Source organism: Triplophysa rosa, linkage group LG1 (genome assembly GCF_024868665.1).
Source record: "Triplophysa rosa linkage group LG1, Trosa_1v2, whole genome shotgun sequence".
Lineage (NCBI taxonomy): Eukaryota > Metazoa > Chordata > Actinopteri > Cypriniformes > Nemacheilidae > Triplophysa > Triplophysa rosa.
Genome location: NC_079890.1, coordinates 23,798,358 through 23,825,461, shown reverse-complemented (window position 1 = coordinate 23,825,461; position 27,104 = coordinate 23,798,358). Strand labels below are relative to the sequence as shown.

The 27,104-nt window shown below is 37.4% G+C and overlaps 2 protein-coding genes across 2 annotated transcripts in view; one reads left to right on the top strand and one right to left on the bottom strand.

Annotated features, from left to right (window-relative positions):
* Window positions 1-18,989, top strand: part of lmbr1 (limb development membrane protein 1) — a 31,093-nt gene extending 12,104 nt beyond the window's left edge. Inside the window, exons 10-17 of the mRNA XM_057331292.1 lie at window positions 4,527-4,613; window positions 5,771-5,847; window positions 5,970-6,047; window positions 10,744-10,817; window positions 10,952-11,042; window positions 11,219-11,285; window positions 15,188-15,349; window positions 15,583-18,989. Coding sequence (XP_057187275.1) covers window positions 4,527-4,613; window positions 5,771-5,847; window positions 5,970-6,047; window positions 10,744-10,817; window positions 10,952-11,042; window positions 11,219-11,285; window positions 15,188-15,349; window positions 15,583-15,668 — 722 coding nt within the window. The 3' untranslated portion in view covers window positions 15,669-18,989. The remainder of the gene's footprint in view (window positions 1-4,526; window positions 4,614-5,770; window positions 5,848-5,969; window positions 6,048-10,743; window positions 10,818-10,951; window positions 11,043-11,218; window positions 11,286-15,187; window positions 15,350-15,582) is intronic.
* Window positions 18,990-19,141: 152 nt separating this feature from the next.
* The window catches only part of rnf32 (ring finger protein 32), a 64,564-nt gene continuing 56,601 nt past the window's right edge, over window positions 19,142-27,104 (bottom strand). Inside the window, exons 3-10 of the mRNA XM_057331313.1 lie at window positions 26,546-26,662; window positions 25,919-26,165; window positions 25,700-25,842; window positions 23,819-23,851; window positions 23,607-23,731; window positions 23,392-23,500; window positions 21,355-21,525; window positions 19,142-19,426 (exon numbers count right to left, since the gene is read on the bottom strand). Of these exons, the coding sequence (XP_057187296.1) occupies window positions 19,217-19,426; window positions 21,355-21,525; window positions 23,392-23,500; window positions 23,607-23,731; window positions 23,819-23,851; window positions 25,700-25,842; window positions 25,919-26,165; window positions 26,546-26,554 (1,047 nt within the window). The 5' untranslated portion in view covers window positions 26,555-26,662 and the 3' untranslated portion in view covers window positions 19,142-19,216. The remainder of the gene's footprint in view (window positions 19,427-21,354; window positions 21,526-23,391; window positions 23,501-23,606; window positions 23,732-23,818; window positions 23,852-25,699; window positions 25,843-25,918; window positions 26,166-26,545; window positions 26,663-27,104) is intronic.

Below are 27,104 nucleotides of genomic sequence, written 5' to 3'. Positions count from 1 at the left end.
GTGATTTTGAATGCTTTGTGTATTTAAAACGGCGGTTGCTAACACGTTGCTAAAAGCAACTTTGGACTTTAGACGTCAACACGTATAAATCTCACAAATGATGCAACATGGACATGGATAAATTTATTCACAAAGTACTTGCTTACCAGTGAACATCTTTTTACTAAAGTGCGAAAAAGTTGTCGGAGGCTTAGTTGTGACGTTGATATCGAGCGACCGTAGTGTAGTCTGTTTATACTGTATACTTCTGCTGATTGTATTTAGGTTTCAAAAGTCACAAATGTTGTGTTAATCTGATTATCTTGATAAACAAAACGTGTAAGTATCATAAACCTTTGTTAATCACAGAGCTTACTTTTACGATATTACTAAAGTCTATGGGGAAAATCCATAGGCTTTTGGTTGATCCATGCATTTAAGGTGTACCCTGAAATTTGAACGCATGTCCTGGAACCGTTATGTCCCTTTGTAACCCTCCCACACAGTGCTGCTCACTCCTCCTTTAACGCTCACACATGCACCTCTCTTCTGTACCATAAATCTTCTGAAAAATCGTACCCTGGCATGTCCTCCAGTGTTTCCTACCGGATTTAGTTTTTGCAGCATGGGGGCTCAGACCCCTAGCCTCTTTCCAGTATTTATCCTTAAATGACTTGATTTGACTGATTTCATCTTTAACTTCCACTAACTTTACAAACTCGCGCTTTAAACATCGCTTTCAAAAAGACGCCGTCATGGTTCATTTACACTCAGACATAATAATCTGCAGTTCAGTGAGCGAGTTGAGTTGCTTTATTAAGTCCTTGACACTAAGAGTGTCTCCACTGTATCCTTTAAACTTAAGTGTTATGAATGTTCCATATAATTCATGTAAACCAAGTTTCCTCTTGTCTCCTTCGAGTTCAAGGCTTATCTCACATCTGTCCTTTCATGTAACGGGCTGTCATTCCCCTACCCAAAACTCTGCACAATTCAGGAAGTGTTCAGGTTTAAAGGCAAACCCGACTTTAGCTTCAACTCAGGCACGTAACAAAGTGTACAGATGCCAGTCAACACAGAGCATGTGCTTTTCTATTGAATTCACGGAGGTAAGCCAGATCATCTGAACTGATAGTACCCAGTTGCCCAAATCCCATGGATGACTTTCAATAGTCTCTCATTTAGTTGTTTGGTTCTGTAGCTTTAGCATCAATGGCCGATTTGCTTTGAACACCTGATAAAATAATTGTCATTTTTGTGATTGTTATTTGATGTGAGCCGTAGTGGCAGTCACTGTGATTGGGTGACAAAAGGCCGCTAGTGATTCGGAATGCGGTTTTGGCAAGCGCAAGGACTCTGCGTTATAGGAAGATCTCGCTCAGGCGGTAAGAAGAGAGAGAATTCACCTTATCAGAAAATTTATTTTTTTATACATTTTTGGGCTTTTTTATGCCTTTATTTCACAGGACAGTAGAGTTGTGGACAGGAAATTGTAGGGTGGAGTGAGGGGTGCGGGATCGGCACAGGACCTCGAGCCCGGATTTGAACTCACCGGAGGCACACTTGCGCCATGTGTCAGAGCACTGCCCACGAGGCTATCGGCTCCGACACCTTATCAGGAATTTAAGGAATTTTCAGTCTTTTCTTCTTTCGTACCGTAAATGCGATGCCTGGGGTAAATTAACTTAAACGTGGGAAAGAGAGTCGCTCTTATCTGGGCTCTATCAACTAATAATTATCTGACTGTGACTTCATTTAGATGATGCATGTCTGCACATGTTCTCCTCCAGACCTTTATATGGGTTAATTAGTGAAAGGTGTGTTAATTAGTAATAAGCCCATTGCTTTGGTGCACTATGATCTCATTAAAACTTTGTGTTTTTGCTGTATTATGTTAAATTTGTAGCAATGCCGTTTTGGTTGCATTGCTATGTGTGAATATCATTTTGTGTATGGAATATATTTGGGTAGTTTGTGTGGGAGTCTTGAGGTGCATTAGAGTTTATGCAAGCATATTTGCTTGTTTGTCCTCTGTCTTGGCTCTAGCTATGCTTTTCTCTATTGCCCAGATGCGCAGTGGCAGGGTGACCTTGCGAAAACCCTCCTCACGACCGTATGGCTCTCTGCTTTGCATAATTACATCTGACGTAATGTAGAACAGAGTAAAGAAAAGGTCTTTAGAAAACAATGACATCATACTTTCTGGAAGCATTACCGAATGGCTACTGAGCATCACCTTTATCAACACAACCGAAGGACTGTACGAAATAAGGGATTTCTACATCTTTTCTCAAATTGAATCGGACAGTGTGTTGTTGCAATTTTTTTCGTTTCAACCTTGTTTGTTTTAAATGTTGTTGTATTGTCTTTAGAAGTATGATAGATTTTTTCCAAGTAGAAAGTTTAAAACAAAACGAATTTAAAGGGACATTTCAGTTTTGTTCTCATTTTCTCACCCTCTTGTCATTTCAAACCTGTATGAGATATTTTGAAGAATGTTGGTAACCGAACAATTGATTTGCATTGGTTTTGTGTCCATGCAATAGAAGTAAATGGGTACTGCTGTTGTTCGGTTAATAACATTCTGCAAAATATATATTTTTTGTGTTCTGCAGAAGAAAGAAAGTCATACAAGTTGGAAATGACAAGAGGGTGAGTAAATGATGACAGAATTGTCATTTTGGGGTGAACTATCCCTTTGAGTCCCAGTGAAAATAATGATTCCTATTTTTTCATGAAATATTGCAGCGCACATCGTAAATAGCTTACCAATATGGGCCATTCTCTTTTTTTAAAATTCACGTGCCCTCATAATCTTCAGTTAAAATCTGAAAATGCATTTCCGCCCTCTAGTGACTATCCATGCCCGTATCTCAATATGCGTTCTTCAGCGGTCTTGTGTCCTCGTGTTCTCGCTCTACGTCATCAATATCCATCAAAGTCCCAATTAGGAACAGAGAACGCATGGAAGTACCCGGATGTGTTCTTGATATCAAGGATGCATCGAATGCAGCCTTGCGTGCGTATGGAACCCGCTTGAAGTCCCAGAAGGCACTGCGGCGCATCCATCCAAGTTTGTTCTTCCGAGGCTGTGTTCTCCATGAGAACACAAGTCAGTTCTTTGCGTTCTTGATATTGAGAAATGGCCCATCTCAAATGACGCAAGTTAGAAGTTAAAAACAAGCCACGCCCACAATTTTTTCTCATTCTAAATTTTGCTTCACTTGGAAATGCGTCTGAATATGGAAGTAAAAACGATTGCAACTTCCGGTTCACGGGGACTTAAATGCTAGATCTAAGGGTAGAATGTTATTCCGCTAAACATCTTGGACTAAAAAGATACCTATTCATGCTTTTGTGTTTTTCATACTTGACTCTTATTTTACACTCACCTTATATTGGTCCTCCAGGGCAGATTTGAGTCATATTTGGCAGAACAATCCTGTCCTGATCACTTCATAATCACATTTCCCATCACATTGTTCCCACAATTTGGTTGGAAGGTAGAGGTTTTCCCTAAACATCACTCGTATGGACAAGTACACAATCTGGAACACACCTGCTTGTTTTTTTCCCTTGAATACATTTCTTTATGAACTTGAACCTCTACCAGACAGGGCGTGGTACAATCATCATAACAGTAATCACGTTTTGATCAAAGTGATTGACTCCTCAGCCTCATGTCGGTGGAAAGATGAAAGATTGTGTTTTTATTGCATGCCAGTAATGGTGTAACACTGAACTAATTGCTGCTGATCTGCCAGTGTGTGTCCCCCGAGGCTGTGCAAACCAATCCTCCGCTTTGAGGAGCAAACCAACCACTGAAAAAAACGGATAAATAAGAGCTGAATGAGACAGAAGTCTGTGGTTTTCCTGGAGAACCCCTCTCTGGTTTTGCCCTCTCACACCTCCCGACACACACACACACACACACACACACGCTCTGTGTTCAGAGGAAACCTCAGTCCCATCTTCCTTTAGAACCAGTTTCAGCATGCACACCTCTGGCCTAGACTCCCATCTTTAATATGTTAGATACTCAACTGCATTGTTGTGTTGTGCACAGAACAATTTCTCAATGGTTGGAAATTGTTGTAATTACTGTGCAGGAAATCCCAAAAATAAAGATTGTAAATATATCGTATACGTCGATATGGTTCAGTTGTGGTGACAGATCTTTCTGAAGACCATAAGCTTCACTTCACTATCTATCCTTGGCTGTCTAGATCTTGAACAACCACCTGCGCTCAGCGTGACAAGCTGGCAGGAGGTTTTACTGGCATCTAGTTTTGTTTTAGCTTTTTACTTTCCAGATCACTAAATGTCATGGATCTCGATCTGTTTTTATTTCTTGACAGACTTTGACAAACAATCTGATATGTTAAATAGGCACTTAAAAGCCGACAAGGTTCATATCATTGATTTATGTTCACTGATCACTAATGTTTCATAGCTTTGAATGTTAGAGCTTATAATAAGCCAAGTTAAACACATTTAATAGTTACACTATTTTTCTGCTTCTCATTCTGTCCTTGTCTGTCACTCAGGTACAACAGCCAACTCTTATTTCCACGGGAGCTCTCAGCATCTCTACAAAGAACTGGACAACATTCGCAATCAGAGGAACAAACTCGGTGAGAGATGTGTTTTCACATTATTTAACAAAATATGGCGGCACTCTTCACATTGGTGAATTGCAAAGCGTGCACATATGGACAACTAAACCAGTCTTAAAGGTAAATTTTTCGAAATTGACATTTTTACATCGCCTGAAAGCTGAATAAATAAGATTTCCATTGATGGTGCAAAAAATTATTGAGAAAATCGTCTTTAAAGTTGTCCAAATGAAGTCCTTAGCATAAGTTTTGATATATTTACATTAGGAAATTTACAAAATATCTTCATGGAACATGATCTTTACTTACAGTAATATCCTAATGATTTTTGGCATAAAAGAAAAAGATAATTTTGCCCCTTACAATGTATTTTTGGCTATTACTAAAAATGTTCCCGTGCTACTTAAGACATATTTGAATTTGAATGGTTTTCACAGGGTCATTTGGAGCGGAGCCAGATAGGGTATGGGGCTGTATGTTTTGGGGCATTATAAATGATTCCAGAGAGACCAGCAGTTGGAAGGAGAGGAGGCCACAAAGGCACTTAGGATATTGGAGTGTGATGCAAACTTTATTGTGGCTGTCTCTCCAAGTGAGGTCATCAATTTAGAGGCAGCATGGTGCATATGCAGGGAATCCTGCCAAACTCTGAGGCTGAGCAGTTTTAGCGCGAGAGACGGAGAGAGTAGAGGACAGAGCTGCACATGAATGACGAAGACTATAACCGGATGGAAGAAAAAATGTTTGGGTTTCTCCATCGCTGCTTTATTGTGAGATATGCTTGTAAAATTTCCATAAAATCGACACAGAAATAACAGGCAGTTATTGTATAAACCGATAATTATATAGTGCAAGGCATTAGCCTGAAACCTGTCATTAGATCTTCTATGAGTTGTATTAATATACATTACATCATTTATCTGATTTTATGGCTCTTGCTGATTGTAAGATAATAATTTGAAAGATCTGCTCCCCGAAGCACAGATCTTTCACCTGCAGTAGTTACCCTTATCTCATGCTTTAATAGTTTTTCTGTCAGACTGCTGAGAGGAGGTGACTAATTAAAGGGATTGGGTGTAATTTACAGCTGCTGAAAGTTTGTTCACATTAAACACTTCTGCAGTCAGTCAGAGGTGTGTGCGCGCTACAATCCTTTCTCTCAACCTCTCCTCTAGAAAGGAGAAAGAAGGCCTCAGCCTGGGAGAAGAACCTGCTTTACCCCATCGTGATGCTGATCCTGCTCACTGGAACGGTACGTGTTTGTTTAGCGCTGCCCGTGCTTTATGCATTATTGCATCCCTGCTGTTTTTTTCATGTTTCCGTGTTATTATGTTGATAGAGCTTATATTTGTTTTTTATCTGTGCTGCTTGCAGGCCATTTCTGTTCTCCTGGTTGCCCTGAACATTGTGTACCTGCTTGTTGACGAGACGGCATTGCCCAAGGGTTCATCGGTAAGAAAAGTGCAATTCAACAAACCCGTGAATGTAAACAAATCGATTTTTTGCAGTTGCCCTCACTCACTAGTTATCTTGCCTACCCCTCTCTCTTTTCCTCATTTGTTGCCACCTCTCTTTCTCTTGTCCCGTCCGCAAGCTTTGCGTCAGCTCAAATTGAATTCCAGATACGCTCAGGTGTGTGTGGAAAAGAAAAGGCTGGGCGAGATGTCTATCATGTTGCTGCTGTTTGATGCTCTTTATCAGAGCTGCACCCGTTGATCTGCTTGAGGTCAATTCAAAGGCGCTCATGCAGTCTACGTGTGTGAGACTCTGGAAGCAAATTTCGTGTCGTTTTTTTTTTGAGAAGTCGTACATTGAGCATTAATGCTTACAGGGTTTTTCCTGGCTCAAAATGAGGCGGAGGTGGTGCCATCCTGATCTTGTACACACACACTACCGTACCTTTAAGTGGCTTAACCAAAGTGACTTTGAGTTTGACATTAAAAGTTCTAATAAAATTAGATAAAAAAATACAATTAAGTTATATAAATCATTACTTTTATTCAACCAAACTGAAATGTTTTTTAATCAAATAAAGCATTTTATCATTTCAACTAACTTTTCAGCCCACAATAGCCAACTGAATTAACCAGTCTTTCTAAATGAGCAAAGCTCATTCACATCTTTCATTCTCTGTGGTTCACTTTAAATGATTCAAGAATCTCTTATATTCGCTAGTGACTGAAAAGTTCAGTAGTTTAAATGAATCGGTTCAAATGAGTCATTCGTGTGCGAGTCGTTCTGAACGCAATGTGAGTTCATACTGGCGAACTCGCTGTGTACAGTATACGCTGATTCAACGATCCAACTGCACAGCTAAAGACATTACAATGATGTACGTCATGTTAATTTAAGAAATTACAAGAAATTAAACGTACTTGGATGCAAAACAAACAGCCGTGAAACACAGGCTGGCTCTTGTTCTGCAACTCTTTTTAGCGCCTCAGTGTGCTGATAACGAAACAGCGCCTCCACTGTGGCGTAATGTCGCAACTGCAGTTACAAATGACAGTCTGTTAAATGCACGCAGCATTTCTTGTGAAGACTCGCAACATAATTTTGGCGAGAGCCTGAGACGGCACAACATTTGACGGAGGCGGCCGCCTCCAATTTCTCTATATGCAGGAAAAACCCTGGCTTAGTTAAACCGCTGTTTTATTGCATCATTGTGCAGCATAGGTTTACCTCACTATGCACAGAACGTTTCTGTAATTACAGTTGAATTTGGATCTTAATCAGTTTATAACTCGTTCGTGCATGCGCAGGTAAAGATTTTAGCTGTCCACAGGAATTCTACTACAGGTCTACAATAATTCCTGCCCTATAGACAACTTCCCAGGATGTTAAGACTAGTCCAGCAGCAGTTCCGGATTCATTTATAATACTGTATAATTAAATCATATATTAAATTAATTAAATTAGAAATTCGTTTAACGTTTTGATTTGGTAATACATATTCTGTTGGTTGAATTCTGTTCAAACATTTGTGTAACTGAAACAGGAAGTTCTTCTGGACCAGCGTTGTTTACGTTCTCTGAAGTGGTCTATATTGTTTTGTTCTTTATCAGTCTTTCTTCCCTTTTATACGATGGTCTCATTTCACTATACTTTATCACTGCCACCCTCCGCCTTTGCTTAATGGCAGCTGTTTTTCATCCCTTAAAGGTGCTGTGTGTAATTTTTTGGAGGATCTGTTGACAGAAATGCAAAATAATACACATAACTACAGTATGTGTTCAGAGATGTATAAAGACCTTAGAATGAGCTATTTCTATCTACATACACCTCAGATCCCTTTGCATGAAATATGCCATGTTGTTTCTACAGTAGCTCTAAACAGACAAACTGCTCTACAGAGCGCGTTTTGTAAATACGTTATCTCGGAAAAGAAGCGAAAACGTGATGACATCTTAGCCCTGTGTCAGCCACCATAGTGCCTCGAAAGGGAGTCAATTCACAACCTCACCGCTAGATGTCACTAAATTTCATACACTAGACCTTTAACAATGGATGCGCAAAACATCCTTTTCTCGAGCTGCTGTGAGATTGCGCGTTCCACATTCTACTTATTTTATAGTGTAGATATTTGCCTTGGCATGATGCTTGACTAAAAATCCCCCAAATTACACTTGTCACAGTGTTTAGAGACGAAGGGCCTGCCTGACAGGCTGGTTAATGGTTTATGCGTTTGATGAGCTGGACCCATGCCATGCCTAAGATCTCACGTAACCACGACAACCGGTGTCTGTCCGCCTGGTTGACGGGTTTACGTCCATATGGGATGTGCTGGGGTGGACCAAAATTCCTCAACATTCTTAGGAGATTGATGCGAGTTAAGGTAACCAGGTTAACGCAGAGATGGCGAGATATGGCAGGGTGTCGTAAAATTAGGCTATAAGGTACTGAGTTCTAATGCGGTGGCACTGCTTGCATTAAGCTGTCTGATGCACTGATGCTAATGACTGCAATAAAAGTCTTATTGCTGTCACTCCCCACGGATTCAGAATTATAGGCGATGCTAAAAACAGCCTCATTAATGTCCGTTTCTCATGCGAACTCATATCTCACGTGTCATACGAAGCAGAAGGAGTGATGGAACGAGAAACAAGATGAGAGGAAAAGTGCGAGATATCGTATTTCTCCCTTTGACCCCTGAACTTTCGACAGGAGTCGACAGATGACATTTAGCTTCTGTCTTGTCAGTAAACTGCTTACTCTAAAAGAGAGAAGGGATATAAGTTTTTTGTTTTTTCTATTATTAGCTGAGGCACATCAAAACATGTAGTGCAGTTAGGACACACCTAGAGGAAAATACACAGTCATACACACATTCCTAACACCTGTGATTGAGTGAGTTTAAGCAGAGCTAACAAACACCTGACACGGCTCCAAGCAAAAAAGATTTGGGATACAGAAATGTCCACTTCATAATATCATACAATCATGTATCAAGAATTATGAAAATGATGAAAGTCTCATGTGATCACTGTGATGGAGAGATCAACCCTCCGTACTGTTAATGTTACAGTAGCTCTCTGTATTTATTATTACACATGAAGAGTCATCTTTGGACACAAACTGTTTCATTTTGAGTTTTAAATGTGATGCATTTTACAATATTTATCTTGGTGTGTTTTTGGTCTACAAAAAGTTGATGAGTAGTTTTTATTCCAAAATATTCCAAAAATGGAAATTCTGTCATCATTTACTCACCCTCTTGTCATTTGAAACCTGTTTGACTCTTTCTTCCGCAGAACACAAAAGAAGATATTTTGAAGAATGTTGTTAACCGGCAACCATTCACTTTCATTGGTTTTGTTCCCATACAATAGAAGCGAATGGGGTCCAGTGCTGTTCAGTTACCAACTTTCTTCAAAATATCTTCTTTTGTGTTCTGCGGAAGGAAGGAAGGAAGTCATAAAGGTTTGAAATGAGAAGAGAGTGAGTAAATGATGATAGAATTTTCATTTTGGGGGAACTATCACTTTAATATATCTGTTTATTTGATCACACTGTATTCAGCCACAGCCAATGTATCATCTGCATTATCCAGGTGGTTCATTGTACTGTTCAATATAAGCATAATAAAGTCATACAAGCAGGTGTTTTGATCTGAAATCACCAATGTAAACACTCTTCTGGTCTGTCATCAATAACACCAAACAAGACTGATGTTATAAAATCTGGTGTCGGTTTTGGCACAGATTTGATGTAATCCGGTCGGAAAGATCGTCATAAATATTTTTGTATGCTCTGTTGATTTTGAATTGGTCAGCTGTCAAATGCACATCATTACGATGATTGATTTAATTTTTTTTCACTTGTCAAGCATAGACCGAAGTTGTTTTACATTGTTTAAGTATGTAAGATAAATGTTGTCTTTTATTGTAATAATTCCAACCCAAATCTTTGGATCACGTCAATGGCATCAAAAGATATTAAAGGCTGAGAATGAGAAAGTTTGTTTGCTGGAGCATTTGTTTTGGTTTCTTTCTTTCACCTTCACGTTTTTCCCTTACTTTTTGGCAGCCATTCATTCTGTGCAGCCTCTTACTGTAAGAGCACCGCTGCCTTTTTTCTGTCTTTTTTTTTTAACTTTTTTTGTTTGAACACCTGCTCGCATATTATGCGTGTGTGAGCGGCGGCGAATTTAAAAAGATTTCTTTCATCTGCTTCCATTCATTACTTCGCCAATTTCACTCTGTCTGTCCTCATTGGTGAGAGGGGAAACTCTGCTAATCTGAGCTTTATATGTTTTATTTTTCATAATAGCGCTCACTCAGAACAGCTCCAAATATTTGTGCCGTTTTTTTCTGCCCTCACTGCCTGAAGCATTGAGGTGTCAACACTGTAGTCTTATTTAGATTACACGGCTTCAGTTGTAACAGGAGACTTTGAATTGGGCACATCGCTAAAACACGTCTACTTAATGCAGTCATTTTTCTAAGTGGATTTCCTCAGTCCGGAACTTTGACCTGTGCATATCAGACATTATTGAGGTTGCTTGTTTGTGTGCATAAAAAACTGTTATGTGGTTGGATCAAATTGTATATGGAAAATTTGTGTTTATGTATTTAATAGCTATAGACAGTGACTTGAACTATTATTATTACAAATTGTATTCTTTTTTTTTTTAATCTTTTTTTTGCAGGAGAGAGATATTGGCAATGCCTCCTTATCCACATTTGGAGTTGCCCAGGCGGTTGTTGAAATCATTCTCATGTTGTATCCTTTGCTGTCTGTAAAAAAAATCTAATGTAGCTCTATATGAATGATTGTTATGGGTGTCTATTAGAGTGAAATGAGAATGACCTACAAGACAATAAGCATTTGGTGGAACCGTCTTAACTCATGAACAGTTATCTAATGGTCTCATCTGTGGTTGGCTTCTATAGTCTTCGCATCTTTCAGGACCTCACTCCCAGAAAGGATGACACTACCATGACAACAGTAGGGTTTTCCAATACAAATATATTATGCTTGGGGAGACGAATTTTCTGCGTAATTGGTGTTTTTACCTAAAACTTCAAACATCGTTTTTGTTTAATTCTTTTGTTTCATGGGATATTCTGCAATGTGAAAAATGATGCAAATGTTGACTTGGTTGTCTTTTGTAATTCTTATAGATCATTGGTTGCTGTGTATCCATTCTAGTGCTGAGCTCAGCCTTGCCTGTCATGTCTCGAACGCTTGGTAAGATCCTCTTGATCCATGTGTATGTTCACTGTCCTTCATAACCACCTGTGTATATCTTGTTGCCAGCAGCAGGACTTTTTGTTTATGGATACCACCGTTTTTTATACATTTCCCACTAGAACGTATACACACATGCTGACAAACTCATTTCCTCTGTTAAGATTTAACAAGTTACATTCCAGCAGGATTTGCCATAGAGATTTTACACAAGAACGGAGTGACAGAAAAAGAACAAGCAGTCGTCACAATAGCTGCAATAAACAACATGGCAAGCCACAGACACGGCTGTTCAAATAGTGTGTGTGTGCGCGTGCGTGTGTGTGTGGTCATGTTTTTATATCCTGGTGGGGACCTAAACCTGAATGCACATCAACACATGGGGACTCATGTCACCGTGGGGACCAAAATTGAGGTCCCCATGGGCAAAAAAGCTAATAAATTGTACAGAACAATATTTTTTAAAAATCTAAAAATGCAAAAAGTGTTCTATGATCTTTAGGTTTAGGGGTAGGGTTAGGGATAGGGGATAAAATATACAGTCTGTACAGTATAAAAAACATTACGCCTATGGACTGTCCCCATGGAGATAATAAACCAGACGTGTGTGCGCGTTTGTGTGTGTGCGCGTGTGTGTGTGTGCGCGTATGTGTGTGTGAATGTGTGTGCAGTGACTCATTGGGAATCTCAGAAAAATATCAACAGTTATGCTATGCTGTTTTGAATAGATGAAAGGAATCGTTTTTTTCTCCAAAAAGCTTCATCAGCTTTCCTCAGAGTCTTACACATACAAATTAAAAGACACTTAACATGTAGATGGAGAATACTTAAAGGTGTGTGTGTGTGTGTGTGTGTGTGTGTGTGTGTGTGTGTGTGTGTTTACATACGTAAACAGACTTCAGGAGCCTGTTGAAAATGTGGGAAAGGCAAACAGACTTGTATGACTACATTGACTTTTACACGGACAGTAAATGACCCTCACCCCAAACACTCTTTAAGTCTTCACTCAGTTTATTGGCATTTTCAATGAGTTTTTTTAACTGACAGATATCAAACTATTTTAACAGGCAGAGCTTCAGTGTTGTGTATCACTTATGTGTGTAAAAATAGAAGGATGTCAGACTGATATTTACTATATGAAAGGGGTGAGAATACAAGAGTATCTCTCAAAAAATGTAGAGCATTAAGGTAATATGCATGTCCAATCCAGGATGTATATTTGCCCTGGGGCTTCAGATTTGACCCTTTTAACCACGTTCGACTTGTTTTTTGTGCCAGTTTTGATGAAGGCATATATTTTGAATAGGAAACGCTGAAGTTTTTTAAAGTATTCAACGCCTGTCAGCCTGTTTTTTTATTTAGTTGTAGTGCATGAAAAGGTTAGGCTATAATGGTATTTGGAGAAGAACCCAAAGGGATGGGGAAAGAACAACGTGCCCAGTAATAAAAGCTTATGCAGTATAAATTATATGCATATGATTGATGAAAAATAACTTTAATTTAGGGCCTTCAAGTGATTAATTGCATCCAGAATAAAAGTTTGTGTTTTTACCAGGGCTGTGCAAAATTCCGAATTTCAGAATTTAATTCAATTAAATGAATGAATTTGAATGTGAATTGACTCCACCCTACAGGATGTTGAATTAAATTGGAATTGGAATTACAGGAAGTGGAATTGAATTCATTGCAATTCAGAGAAATTCATTCTTATCACATATCAGTGAGAATGTGATACTTTTAACATACATTTTTCTTCCTCGAGCACAGATGTCCTTTTACGTTTGTTATCATTTTGCATATTGCTGTAATTACAAAAAACAAAGTACAAACCAGCTCTGGCCCTCAATTATCTTATTTCACTAGAGTGAACTCCAAACAAAAGGTCCTAAATGTTTGGTCAACCATTTTAAAGACTTGGATACAGCAAGGTATTCTGGGAAATTAAGTGCTATCCTATCATTTTCCACAATTTGAAAGTTATTACAATTTTAATGATCTGTTTTATAGAGTATGTTTTTAATGTTAATTTGTGTAAAAAAATAGGCCTATTTACTATAATAAAGTATTGTGTACATAAAGTCCATACAATAATATCTGTATGAAATTCATGTTGTAATCATATGTAATATATACTGTAAAGCTTCATTGTTAAATACACCTTAATTATGTATCATGAATTTCTTTGAATTTTATAGAATTCCAATTCTACTTCCTGCAATTTTGAATTTGAATTGCAATTCAGCTTCCTGTTTGCAATCTCAATTCAAATTCAAGAATTTAATTGGAATTTAGGGGTCATTCTCAATTCAGTTCTGAATTTTGTACAACCCTGGTTTACACAATATACAGTATGTCTGTGTACTGTGTATATTATTTTTTATTTATAAACACATACACGTAAACATATACTGTATGTATACATATTTAGAAATATTTACATGTATTTATTTATATTTACCATCATTTAAATTGTATATAAATGTTTATTCATTTGTATTATATATTTTTCTTAAATATTTGCATATATGTGTAGTACAGTATGTTTTTATCAATACAAAATTAATTTGCACAGTACACAGACATATATCTTGTAAACACAACCTTTTAATTCTGGATGCGATTAATCGCAATGAATCGTTTGACAGCCCTACTTTCATTAACATTCAGCAAAGCATTCCAAATGTTTGGAGAAACTGAATGGATCCTATTGGAAAGAAGAATCTCGCACAAATTAGTATATTAATGTTTTTAATTCAAAACGTGTTAATGCAATGTTTTCTTTATAAGACAGAATGCATAGCTAAACAATCTTATTTGTCGTTTTTATGATGAAAACCATATGGGTTTATTATTTTATCATGTGTACTGTACATCAATGAGGTACATTAGACTGCATTTGCACATGCACACGGGGTCGTGCATCATTTAGTTATATAAAAGTGCAAGATGTCCATTTTGTTTTCGATTTTTCTTCTCAGTCAGTTTTGCGTGATGGGCACTAAACAAACTTCAGTGTGAGGCTGAAGTATGACAGCAGATGTTAAGCCGTGGACCTGCTTGTCTCAGATGTGAGGGAAAAGATATGCTTTATAAGTTCGTGCAGTCTGATTAAAGGAGTAGTTCACCTTCAAAATGAAAATTCTGTCGTCATTTTGTCACCCTCTTGTCATTTCAAACCTGTATGACTTTCTTTCTTCCACAGAACACAAAAGAAGATATTCTGAAGAATGTTGTTAACAGCCCCCCATTCATTTGCATTGGTTACAATAGAAGTGAATGGGGGGCTGTGCTGTCCTGTTACCAACATTTTTGTGTTCTGCAGAAGAATGTCATACCGGTTTGAAATGACAAGAGGGCGTGTAAATGATGACAGAATTTTCATTTTGAAGGTGAATTACTCCTTTAAGATGGAGCTGTAGTGCTTTCAGTCTCTCTATAGGCTTTTTATAGACTGACATGTCTCATCATCAGTTTAAAACATTTCACTGGCTGGCTTTTAGTAATGGTAATCTTGTGCATGTGAATAATTTATTCCAGTTGAAAGATGATAATAATGTATATAAATATAAAGGAAGAGACTTTGCTAAAGGTTGTAAGTATTCCAAAATGACAGTAAAACAAACAAAGAAATAATGAGTCTGGCTTGGTAACAATATCTGAAAAATTATAAGGAAAATAAGGTTATCCAAGTGATTCAGCCTGGGGTTAAGTAAGAGTGAATGTATGCATGGTCTGTTCTTCTGCTGTAAGACAGCCCTTTGTGCTTTTGTCGAGGTGGGAAAGAGGCAGTGAATAGCGTTGTCTATACTGTAATGCGCTATTTCTAAAAGTCTCATTTTAAAAGAGAATTGGGCATTTGGTATGCGTCTCATAATAGATGCCCTGTTTCTTACCCTCTGCAGGAATAACAAGATTTGATCTCTTGGGAGATTTCGGGCGATTTAATTGGCTTGGAAATTTCTACATTGTACTTTCATACAATCTTCTGTTTGCTGTGGTAACCACATTGTGTCTGGTGCGAAAGTTCACGTCTGCCGTGCGAGAAGAACTTCTGAAAGCCCTTGGTAATGTATTCAGCTTGATATCCTATCACCCTCACCCCCAAAGGGCTTCCTATTTTCTATCTTATTTTGACAGTAATTGTCTTCCTGTTTTGTGTGTATATCTGCTCTGCGTTTGCCTTTTAGATTTTTTAGATTCGGTGTTTAAATACAGTTTTGTGCATTTAGAGAAGTGTGAAAGAGATTGAGGAAAAGCAAATCTGTGGGTTCTAAATTTTCTGTCTTCTGGGTTTCAGGTCTGGATAAATTGAATCTGTCAAACAGCACGACCGATTCAGAATCAGGAAAACATGCTGCCAACGGGCATCAGAAAACTCTGTGAGAATCACGGTTCATTGACTTTGATTTTAAGAGTAAATTGATATTTGATCAGAGAGCATTAAAAGGCAGTGTAGAATATGTAATGTCCATCTTCTCATCTCATGTACATACCATTGAAACTTATTGCTAAATGCTTTCATCAGCTCCAGCATCTACTCCAGTCAATGCTGGTGAACCAGTCTGTTTTTCATAATTGATTGCAATTGAAACCGATTTGATGTCATTCGGTTAGAAATGTTTGTTGCTTTCATTTCAGTTCTCTCAAATCAGAAAACGTTATTGCATATTCGAAAGCCTCTTGACTGCACCCTTTGAAAGGAGATAAATATATATATACAAGTTGAAAAACTGATTTTTGTTTTCACTTTAGTCTGTCACTTGCAATGAAGCAGACATTAGTCTCAATATGCAGGGGTGTCACATTAGCCCCTTGAAGGAATAGTTTACAGATAAAAACAATATTCTTATTATATATTCTTACAATATTAGCACATAAACCCAAGAATTGTAGATATTTAAAATCTGACGCTGATCACAGCTGTGAGTCTTACTGAACATGTATATATTTCATACAGTTATTTTAATGCAAGATTAATTGATTCTTATGCAAATGAGGCGAATTAAATCCAGTTAGTTGAAAAAAAAACTCATCTTTTAGCAAAATGTGATAAACCTGGCATATGCTGCATATGCAGCGAGATGTGGATATTCACAATGACAGATATTCAAAAAGTTGTCTGTATCAAACCATCTCTGTTAATTTCTGCTTTGGTTTGGAGATGTTAAGTAAGTTTTGTAAAAATAAGCTTGTCATTGTGTGCGTTGCCATTTATGTTTACATGCACTTGTTAATAGGATCAGATGGTCAGTTATAAATGAGGAATTATTATTTGCTTCCTCATGCTTTACTGTGACAGTTTTGTTGGAAATGACAGAATTAAGTAATGGGAATTTAAAAGGAAACTCCCAAACATGTGCCTTACTTAAATATTGACATTATTGGAAAAGTATTGGGATGATAAAACGGCAGGGGAGCCTACCTAACAACATTTCTGTTTGGACTGCTTGTTTTAGTTTGTGGGTAAAGTTCAGAGATGGACACTATGGGTTTTAAATCACTCTTTAAAATCACAAAAAGTAAACGAGCAGAGAAATGTTTCTCTGTTGTCACAGTTGTCAAATGCACCAAATAGTTGTTGTCAGAAGGTGGGGCACAATCTTGGGATTTACTTCCTGTTCCTGTTCTTAAATCTTCTGCTACTTCATACGACCTTTGACGTTATACTATGTTATACTATCTATGTTACAAATGCTACGCTACGTTTTTTTTCCCTTGTTGGGAGAGAATTTAACAAAGAACAGGCATTGTTTATCTTGGTAATTGCTGCAATGCTTATATTTCTATATATTTGCCTTATTTTATTGAATCATCACTGGCAAACATGTAAAGAAAACAACCTTTAAACATCTGGTGTGTATGGATGAAACAATTGGCAGATTTTTTATTATATTCCTGACCAGTGATATTTGTACAATCGCTCTCATGCTGTATTAGCTCCGCCCATTCAGTCTCATTCAGTGAATTGTAGGTGTATGTAGATCAGAGACTAAACTTTTACATTGTTAAAATGGCTGTGAAAACAGGACTGGAGCACCTGATCAGTTTATTCCGCAACGCTTCACGTTTGTTGTGCGGTGACGTTAAATGAATGTAAAGTTCAAGCTGGGTCAGTCAATCATTAAGCATCTATAGGGGTCATTGAAAATTCTCCAGAGTAGTTATGAAACCGAAATTATTACTTTTTTACTTTAAATTTTGTCAAATAGTTGCTGAGCACACTGTTCATATTTTGTTTAGTTTCTAGACATTCCCATTTTAAGTACGAATAGGCTAATGAACATGAAGAACTGTTTTGGCCATTTCTGTGTCTGTGACTCTGTAAAACTGCAATCTTGAGTGTTCAGTCTACATTCTTTGTCTGTTTAACTAGCCTCATGTTAATGTAAATGATGTATTTACTTGTATATACAGTATATTTTCTCTTTTTATTTTTGTAGAATGTAGATATGAAACAGGCTTTCAAGCCTCATTCATACTATGCTATTTCTGAAAAGGCCAGCCAATAAGTTACTCAGCATTTGTTTATTGTAAAAAAAATCACCTCTGATGCCTTAAACAGGCTTTCTTGGCTTTTTCAGTTTCGTCTCCTTTTGTTTAGTGTTGGGGAGATGTGCAGTGCTTGTGTGAGATGAGTAAATGAGTGTGATGTGTACCTTTTTATTGACTAATTCACTGTGAATCCCTCATGTGATCGTCAATAATATAGCATACCAAAATGACAGGGTATATCTTTAACTTAAACTGGCCAAAGGAAAAATTATCAGGGCTCTGGAATAGTATTGTTTGGGCAGGAATTAATTTCAGAAATATATTCACATGAGGGACACTGAATTGAAGCCTGTGAAAAGGTTGTTAAAAGTTGACACCTCAGTGGGTTCTGTGGTTTAAAATGATGCATTGTTTTTGGTGTTTTTTATTGTCATGAATATAAAAAAGTTACATGTAAAATATGTCTTATCTTCTTGGTGATTTGCACAATACAATTTTCTAAGAAAATATTTTGGGGAAAAAAGTGTCATGTCAATAATTCTCATTGAGGAAAATTTTTTTATTTTGTTTTTAATTTAATTTTTTAATTGTGCACTAATATCAATTCCGTCTGCACAATTCTGGCAATTCAAGCACATCCCACATCATAAATAATCTAGTTGTGTATGTGGACAAACTGCAAAATTGTGCTTGTTTGTTTGAAGTAAATGGACTTTTGGAAGGATATTACTTTTCCAAAGCTTTATGCTTTGCTTTCTTTTAATCTGGGGTATAATTTGGTGTGTTAGGTTTCTCAAAATAGAGACATTAGCAGTGATGTAGAAATAACTGAAAGAAACCTATTCCTCCCAAATCCTCCCAGAAACCCATTTTCTATAAAGAAGATTGACACAAAACAACATTGTAAAGGATGCTGTGATATTTTCAGATATCTACATACCAAAACCTGTTTGTTTGTCACGTGCTATATGTCCATACTGTGACTGGTCCCATTTGAGTTCTCTGTAAAAGAAACTTCAGATCTAAGGGAAAGCCTCTGTTTCTGTTCTTCCCTGTTGCTTCCATTACATGTGTGAATGTATTTGCAGAATATTCTTGTTCCCATTTGCTGCGTTTCACTGTTTGTCGTGTTTACAAAGCAAAATGTCGAGATTCTCCTACTTTGTTTTCATCTTCAGTTTACAATAAAGTTTCTGACTATTGACAACAAGGCTCGTATTAGTTTTTCAGTATTTTCATATGGTCAGTGCAGAGTAAAACTTTATCAGTCTGCATGTTGTTGGCTTAGTGTGGACTGTAGTTTTAGCTTTATAGAATATTTAAATTGCATGATGCAAATGCATAATTTCGCTGTAAAATTTGTCTATCACGTCATTCAATCAAAGAAAAAAATCCCACTATACATCAGGTCCATCTCAAAAATATACCAAGCTTTAATTCTAAACAAGCATTTTGGCATAGTGAGACCGGCAGAGTGGGCATGTGGGTTTCACCTCCTGGCAGAAAAGCTCGAAGGCCTCCAGACAGGGTTCATGAAAGAGATGAGAGCAAGACAATAGTAAAACATTTCTGCCGCCTTTAGACAACCCATTCTGTGAATTCAGATGGTTTAGGCAAATGGGGCAGTCCTGAACACCTCGCTGGACAGCCTGGTCAAAGAAAAAACAAAAAAAATACATTTATTACTTCTAATGCTGCTTCAATTTGAAGATTAAGAATGCTTAAATTACATACCCTTCTAGGCACTTTCAAAGAGGTTTCAAAATGTCAACAACAACATATTCTCCACAGAATTTATTTGCTAATATTACCAGTGGCTTCCAACATTAATGCAAGCTGTCGATTTAGACGACGATGTGCACAGCCTATAAAATGTGTTGTCAGATACTGTATATTTTTTGACATTTAAGAGACCATAACTATTACAAATGCACAATGATTCATGCTGATCAGACACCACACTGACACTTACAGTATGTATAATCAGTCATTTGTAACAAGCACTTGCCAGCAACCAAAGTTTCTGTTAGGCCTGTTTATAAAAAAGCATTTGCATGTTCTATGACCTTTGAATAACCTTTGACCCTACACCTCTGACATATTTTATTACAGCTGATAGAAAATGTAAAATAACCACTTTTAATACTGCTTGTGCTTTTCATTGCAACGCTATTGCATTGCTTTTGGTGCTTTGGCACCAGTGTTGGGTGTAACTAGTTACTAAGTAATTAGTTACTGTAATTTAATTACTTTTCCCTTGAAAAAGTAAAGTAAGTGATTACTCTTATTTTTCCTGTAATTTAATTACAGTTACTTCTGATGTAATTAAACTAAATACTTTGTGTAATATGTGTGTGTGCAGAAGAGGAATTTACATCAAAATTTATTTTTAACACTTTAAAATCCGTGCTTTAATGTATAATTCTCACATTGTAATTAATAATAATTCTTGATGTAGTTTTATATTATTTATTTGAATGAATTAAAAGCCGTTTCATGTCTATCCTTGAATCACTTAACTCATCAAGGTTGATGTAGGATATAGAAAGTAATTAGTAATAAGTAATTAAATACTTTTTGAAGAGAGTAACTTGTACAGTAATCTAATTACATTATCGAATGTGTAATTAGTAACTAGTAATTAATTACTTTTTCAGAGTAACTTACCCAACACTGTTTGGCACCATCTTTATTCAAAGAGTGCTAGTCTATGTTAGATCCCCCTAATTAATTTACAGACAAATATCATCATAATCTTTTAACAAAATCCCATGTGATACAATGCACCATGTTTGGTGTAATTTTCTTAATGTTCCATTTTCTTAATGGGTCTCCTGCTTTCTTGACTCAAATTTAGATCATTAACACAATGCAGTGTGAAATACAAAAAAAAAAACATTTTTTGCAAGCACACAAAAACCTTATGTTCCGTGAGAGTACATTAATGATTAGCAAATGTATAACTGCCTTGTGCCTTTCTTACAGAGAGTAGGTGTGCCGTTTCAATAATCATTAACTGACTTTCAGCTTCCTTTTTTCACTGACGACCACAGGAATTACCGTATGTTCTGTTTGCCTGGGTGGAAATGGTTTGAACTCCAACTTCAGGTTTAAGAATATCATGATATCTGCCTGACCTCTCATCTAGAAGATAAAAATGAAGTGTTTCCTTTTCATATGGATCGCTGCCATTGGCTGCCTCCGCACAATAACAGTGAAGCCCAAAGAAACGGCAGACCTTTTTCTCAGCTCGCACGTAATGAAAGGCTAGGCGTGCATTATCTGCACAGCTTGTGTTTTTTAGTAAACACGGTGGATTATTTCCACTCATTCATTAGCAAGGTAAACAATCATCTCATGGAGGGTTTGATACTGTTGAATTGGAACATCTGTGCCGCCAGCATGGCTTGAGCGTTCCAAAACAGGCGGCGGCACGTTGGGCGAAGGGCAGGACTGAGGAGCGACTACAGAGAGGGATTAGAGGCATTGATGAGCTGTTCTTTGATAAAAGCACATCGGTATTTTAGTCTACGTCTGCATGTGTAGGTGAAGGAGCAGTGCCATTATCGAAACAAACCTTCTCTTGAGCTTCCAGCCAGTCCTTGTCCTCCATTTCAAAAACACACACAGACTTGTCGAAGCGGCGCAGAAGATCATGGCTCATGGCCACGGAGCGATCGATATCTTTCAGAAAGGCTTCCACGTCTGTGCTGCATGACCGCACCAGGCTGTCGTTCATCTCCTGAAACTGATTAAGGAAATAAATGTTGTGAAAATGGGTTTGAGACATGCAAACTGATGCTCCATCATAACGCGAATCAATTCTGAATCTTAACCCAGCGCTAAAAAGCTTGCAGATCAATAGCAATACGAATGGGTGTATAAGGAAAACGTTCTGGACAATCCCAGAAATTGACCTGAAAGGTTGAGCATGCACATGTACACACACACATGAGAGGTTTCTTAATAGCTGTATTTGATCAGTAATTAAACAGACGTTAAGCATTCCAAAGAGTTCAAACATGGACCTTTCTTAAAGAAATACAAATAACACTTGGCACCGTGAACTCTGCCTCCTCGCATTCTGAGAAAAGACACGGCAGGTACGATCAATCTTAATGTCACCAGTTTAACTTTCTAATATGTTGACTTTAAGTAAAACGGGGGACTGGTTGATTGAAAGCCTTCTGGAGAGCAAAGTGATAAGTGAGCCTATAGTCTCGCTCTCTCTTCTTTTTGTACATTCCATTTTGTTTAGCTGGTTAACAGCTTCCTGCTGTGCTAAAGGTCCAGAGAAATCTGGGACAAACACAAAAACACTCGAAATACATTATGAACCCATTTATTAGTAACATGTCAGATAATCTACATAATATGTTAAACTATGTCTTATTCTAAGCATGTCTGAGGGCTAAGAGTCTAGAAGTATCACTGGGACTTTAGTGTGAAGTGCTGCATGTTTGATTGAGACGTTAAATGGATCAGCTCTACCTGAGAAACACACACACACCCAAATGCTTGAGTTCATGTAGTTCAACTAGAGCACTATGGGTTTGAATACCTTGTATGCACTGCGATGCTTTGAATTAAAGAATCTATCTAACTGCCATCACTGCCACTTTAAACGGATTTGCTATTATTGGATTTTTTGTTGGCTTCATTTTCCGAAAAGAAGCAAACCGATTCGGTTGAAGCACCCACTGTCAAAGGGAAATGGACCTCGTGGTCGTGGAGTTACTAGATACTAGACAAATAAAAAAGCAAAAATGTCATAGACTTCGCAAAACCCACATGTACAGAACATGGTCACAGGGACCATTGTCCCTTGTATCTCTTAGGCCCAGTTTCACAGACACGGCTTAGCTTAAGCCAGAACTATGCCTTAGTTGAATTAAGATATTTATGTCACTTTTATAAAAATGCCTTAGAAGAATACATTACTGGTGTGCATCTTGAGACAAAATAATGGCACTGATATACAGTATTTTAAGATATTTCAGAGCAAGTTCAGTTAAGACAGGACACACATTCATTTTAGTCTGGGACTAGCCTTAAGCCTTGTCTGTGAAACCGGACCTTCGAGTCTGGAATACTGCTGTCGGTTCAAGAACTGCAACCAAGACGTGACAGTTGCTGCTTCACTAGATGGCAACCTTTGCTTACCCTGAACTAAATCATGGGGACTTCTGTGTGGGCTAATGAGGGGGCTACAAAGACAGACGTCTGTGTCAGTGAGGTCCCTGACCAAAAGCTTCCAACCACTTTCACCTGCTATCAGTATCCCGCACTCCCAAAGGGTCGAGGGAACAGGATAGGAAAATCAACTTTAACTGTTTAAGCCTTGATTTGTATTCTCTTGCAAATTGTTGTATACATACTTGCTTGTATATATAGGATGTCCCTTCAGAGCAACTTTTCATCTTGCAAATAAAAAATCATTACATCAATTACTAAAGACAAAATATGTTTGATAGAAACTATACCAGTATAAAACAGCTCTACACTTCTGTAAACGTCAGCAAAAAAAGACCCAGGTTTGCAAACAAACTGATTCAAATCGGAGTAAAATTTCATATTAACAAATGGCAGATTATTTAAAAATCATATGAAATACCTTTTTTTCAAAGAATTGTCTTCTTAAACGATGGTCTTTCGGGGGCACGTGTTTCCTTATGGTTTGGTACCTTTTGCGAACGAGGTAGCCTCGCCAAAAAGCTTGTATTCTTGGATGAAAGACAAAAAGAAATCACAAAAAACACACGAGAATTATGCTCAAGAGAGCTGAGATCTGAACTGATTCTGATCGTCCCTGTGGAGCTAAGAGCACACCTGAGAGCACACTTCTCCCGATAAAGCTGAGCACCATCGTATATCACTCTTGTCTCATACTGCTCCTTCCTGCACATGGGGCAGCTCTTACTGCATGAGAACTTTTCAAAAGACTTCAGGCATACCTAAAATTAGTAATCAAAGAGGTTTACATTCAATATTGTGGTATTAATATCACATATCAATGTTGGAATGGATTTGTGTTGACTTACTTTGTGAAATACATGGGAGCAGGACAGTAGAACCTGTCCAAAAATCACAAAGATTATTCACAATTTTAAATAACAACACTACCACTTTTTGTCATGAGGAAGACATCAAAATGACAACAACATTAATAGGAAATAAAAGTTTTTTTTACTTCAGGTCCCCTTGCATGGAATTTGCCATGTTATTTCTACAGTAGCCCGAAACAGACAAACTGCTCCACAGAGCTTTCGTAAATACGCTATCTCCTTCGGTAAAGAATCGAAAACGTGACAGCATCTTAGTTCTGTGCTTAGTTCCTAGTGCTTTGAAAGGGAGGGTGGAGTGAGACGCACTAAATTTCATACACTGGGCCTTTAAGTAACATTTTAAGTATTTTAAGTAATATGAAATGCTCCTTTTGAGGTCACTTAGACACTCACTTAAACAAATATTTACGTGCGATCAGGCCAACTTGTCTCTGTTACTCTATATACAGCTGGGGTTTTTTCCCAGCATTCTTGAGACGATTGGCATCTTAAAAGCATATAAAGAAGCTGTAAATGGTTGGGTGACCTTTTACACTGACCTAACTGACATTAACTAACATCATTCACGATACAGTTGAATTCCATGACATTATAGGTAAATTTGTTGGTTTGTCTGGTTTAGAGAACACAGGACCCTACATAGAAGTGTTTTTATTATGTGTCTAGGAAATAGTATCTGTTGACTGACAGAACATGGGAGTGAACTACTAAAACCCTTTACAACATACCTGAACAGATACTAGATAGGTGCTATGACAATGAAGATGATGACACGAGTAGAGGGTAGCTTAATATGTCTCATAATCACTATAAGCGTAATGACGCTGTATCGGGGAGGGGGCGTGGCCAGCTTGAAATGCATTTTCAAGTCCACCTTGAATTTTTCAACACCCAACGCGCTGTGTGTAAATGAAAATGCAATCCCAAATGTTCAACCTGTTAATGCATTTAGGGAAAATAACATTTGAATTTTCATTTTGCTACACTTTTGCTTGACTATCTTAAACATATATAATCAATCCTGGGAATGCATTTTAATTTTAATTTTGCAACTTAAAGAGCATTAAAAATATCCATTTAAATAACATTAAAACTAGTGTAGGAACTGACAAATGTAATTGATATCATTTAATTTTTATTTTCATTTTGCACTTAATGTTGCACATATGTTATTTCAAATGTATATTTAAATACACAATTGCATTGTCATTTTACATACTGCATTGCCATTTTGCGTATTGCATTTCAAATTGAAAATAGCTACCAATATGCTTCCAGCTTAAGTCCTTGGATGAACAATTTCTTTCTGAAATCCTTATTTTTTTAAAGACCTACACTACAAATGTTTAGGTTTACTTGACTGAAATGATTCTCATGATTTTTAAATCTTGGAGGTGTATGGTTAAATATTTTAAATTATTTGTGTCAACTGTGCCAACATTTTTCCTTTCATTAAAAAAAATTTCTTTGTGATTTTGTTTTTGACTTTCACTGAACAATGAAGAAAAAGCAAACAGCATAGGTTGGAACTCTTTCAATACTAAGTTTTTTAAAGAAAATGTTATCTCAGAATTTTGATGAGTGTACTATTGTTCTAAAATGTGGAACAAAAAATATTAATAGAGAATGAGTGACCTTAAAACTTTAAACAGTCATGTACATTTTATTACCATCGTTGTAAATGTCTATACATAATATAAAACAATGTTTTTTTTTGTACCTTGGAGTTTCTTAACAAATTCCATAATAGTCTTTATAGTGTTTCATAATTAGCACTAAATCTATAGTACAATATAGCTGATGTGTAGTACTGGAAAGACTTTTTAGATTATCCGGCATCAAACATATGACAGTTACCTGTGGTTGCAGACGAAACTCCTCCCTGCATATGGCACAAGGCTGGCTTGAGTCTCCCTCCTGGATAGATCTGGCTTTAACCTCTGCCCACTCTTCTGCTGTTAGTCTTCTCGAGGGTGCTGCCACTAGACCCATCCTCTGAGCTTGATCATCAGCAACCAAACATTAGCCACCGTGAGCTTTCAGGAAAATTTGAGCATGAAACTGATTGTAGCCTACCAAGAGTCAGGGGTGGGGGGGCACGGTCCAGCACATACTCTTTCTCTTCTTGCCCCTGTGTCTGCTCAGCATCTCTGGCTCTCTGTCTTGTGCTTTGGTTTTTGTGACTCCTAAAACCATGTGCAGCCCCACAGGCAGCCTGACGGGAAGCGTTTGAGAAGCATACAGGAACGGTTCGTGTGATATGATCCTGTAGTGCTACAGCTGCTAGAGTCAGCCTCCCACTGTTTGCTTTACAAGTCAGTCTCTGTGGAACATGGAGATGTCAGTTAATAGAATATAAAAAGCTGGTTTTAATGCTGTCATACCTGGGGTAACTGCATTGCCAGTTGGGTGTGTGTTTCTCGGGTAGGCTACAGCTGATTCATTTTAAATCTCAACCAAAAATGTAACGGTCTCGTTGTTTGACGAATGTCATGTGTCATTACTAGTGTCATTTATAAGTTTAGCTAGCTAGGGCTAATAGCCGGTTGCAATAGCGTGTCCAATTTAGACATTCTCTAAAAACATGATTAATAAATAAATGAAGGTTAATAACATTTAAACTCAACCTCTCATACTAGAATAACACCGCTTTATCAGAATTGAAATAAACTTCAGAAAAAGTTGAGAGGAAAAGCAGCTCACCCTCCGCATTGCTGCCTCAGAAACACTGTTTACACGGTTGCTCAGCAACGAAGCTCCATTCAGCAGGTGTAATGTTCCCACGAGCTCATCGTGCTCCTCTCCAGTTTGTCAATAAACCTGATTATGAATGAAGAAAACTTTAAAAAACGTTTGAAACTCTTTACTTACTGAAGACAATACTGTTCATTTTGCATTAATTTTAAGTATCAAATGTTCACTGGTGGGACACTTTTTAGGCAGCTTTTGATCAAAGGTGTGTTTTATTTTTTCCTTGAATATTATTTATAATTTAATAAAGTCAATTATTTGTTATAATACATAAAAAATGTCTAATGAAAGTAACTGATTTATCATTAATCATTGAGCAATTGATTGGACACACGTGTGTTGAGAAGATGATGTTGAACTTCCAGGCAGTGACCAATACGAGAGAGTGAGAGCGATAACACCCAATTTAAAGCGGCCATTCCCCGTGATGCCAATTTTCAAACTGTAGTTATGTAATGTTGCTGTTAGAGCATAAATAATATCTGCACAATGATAAAGCTCAAAGTTCAAT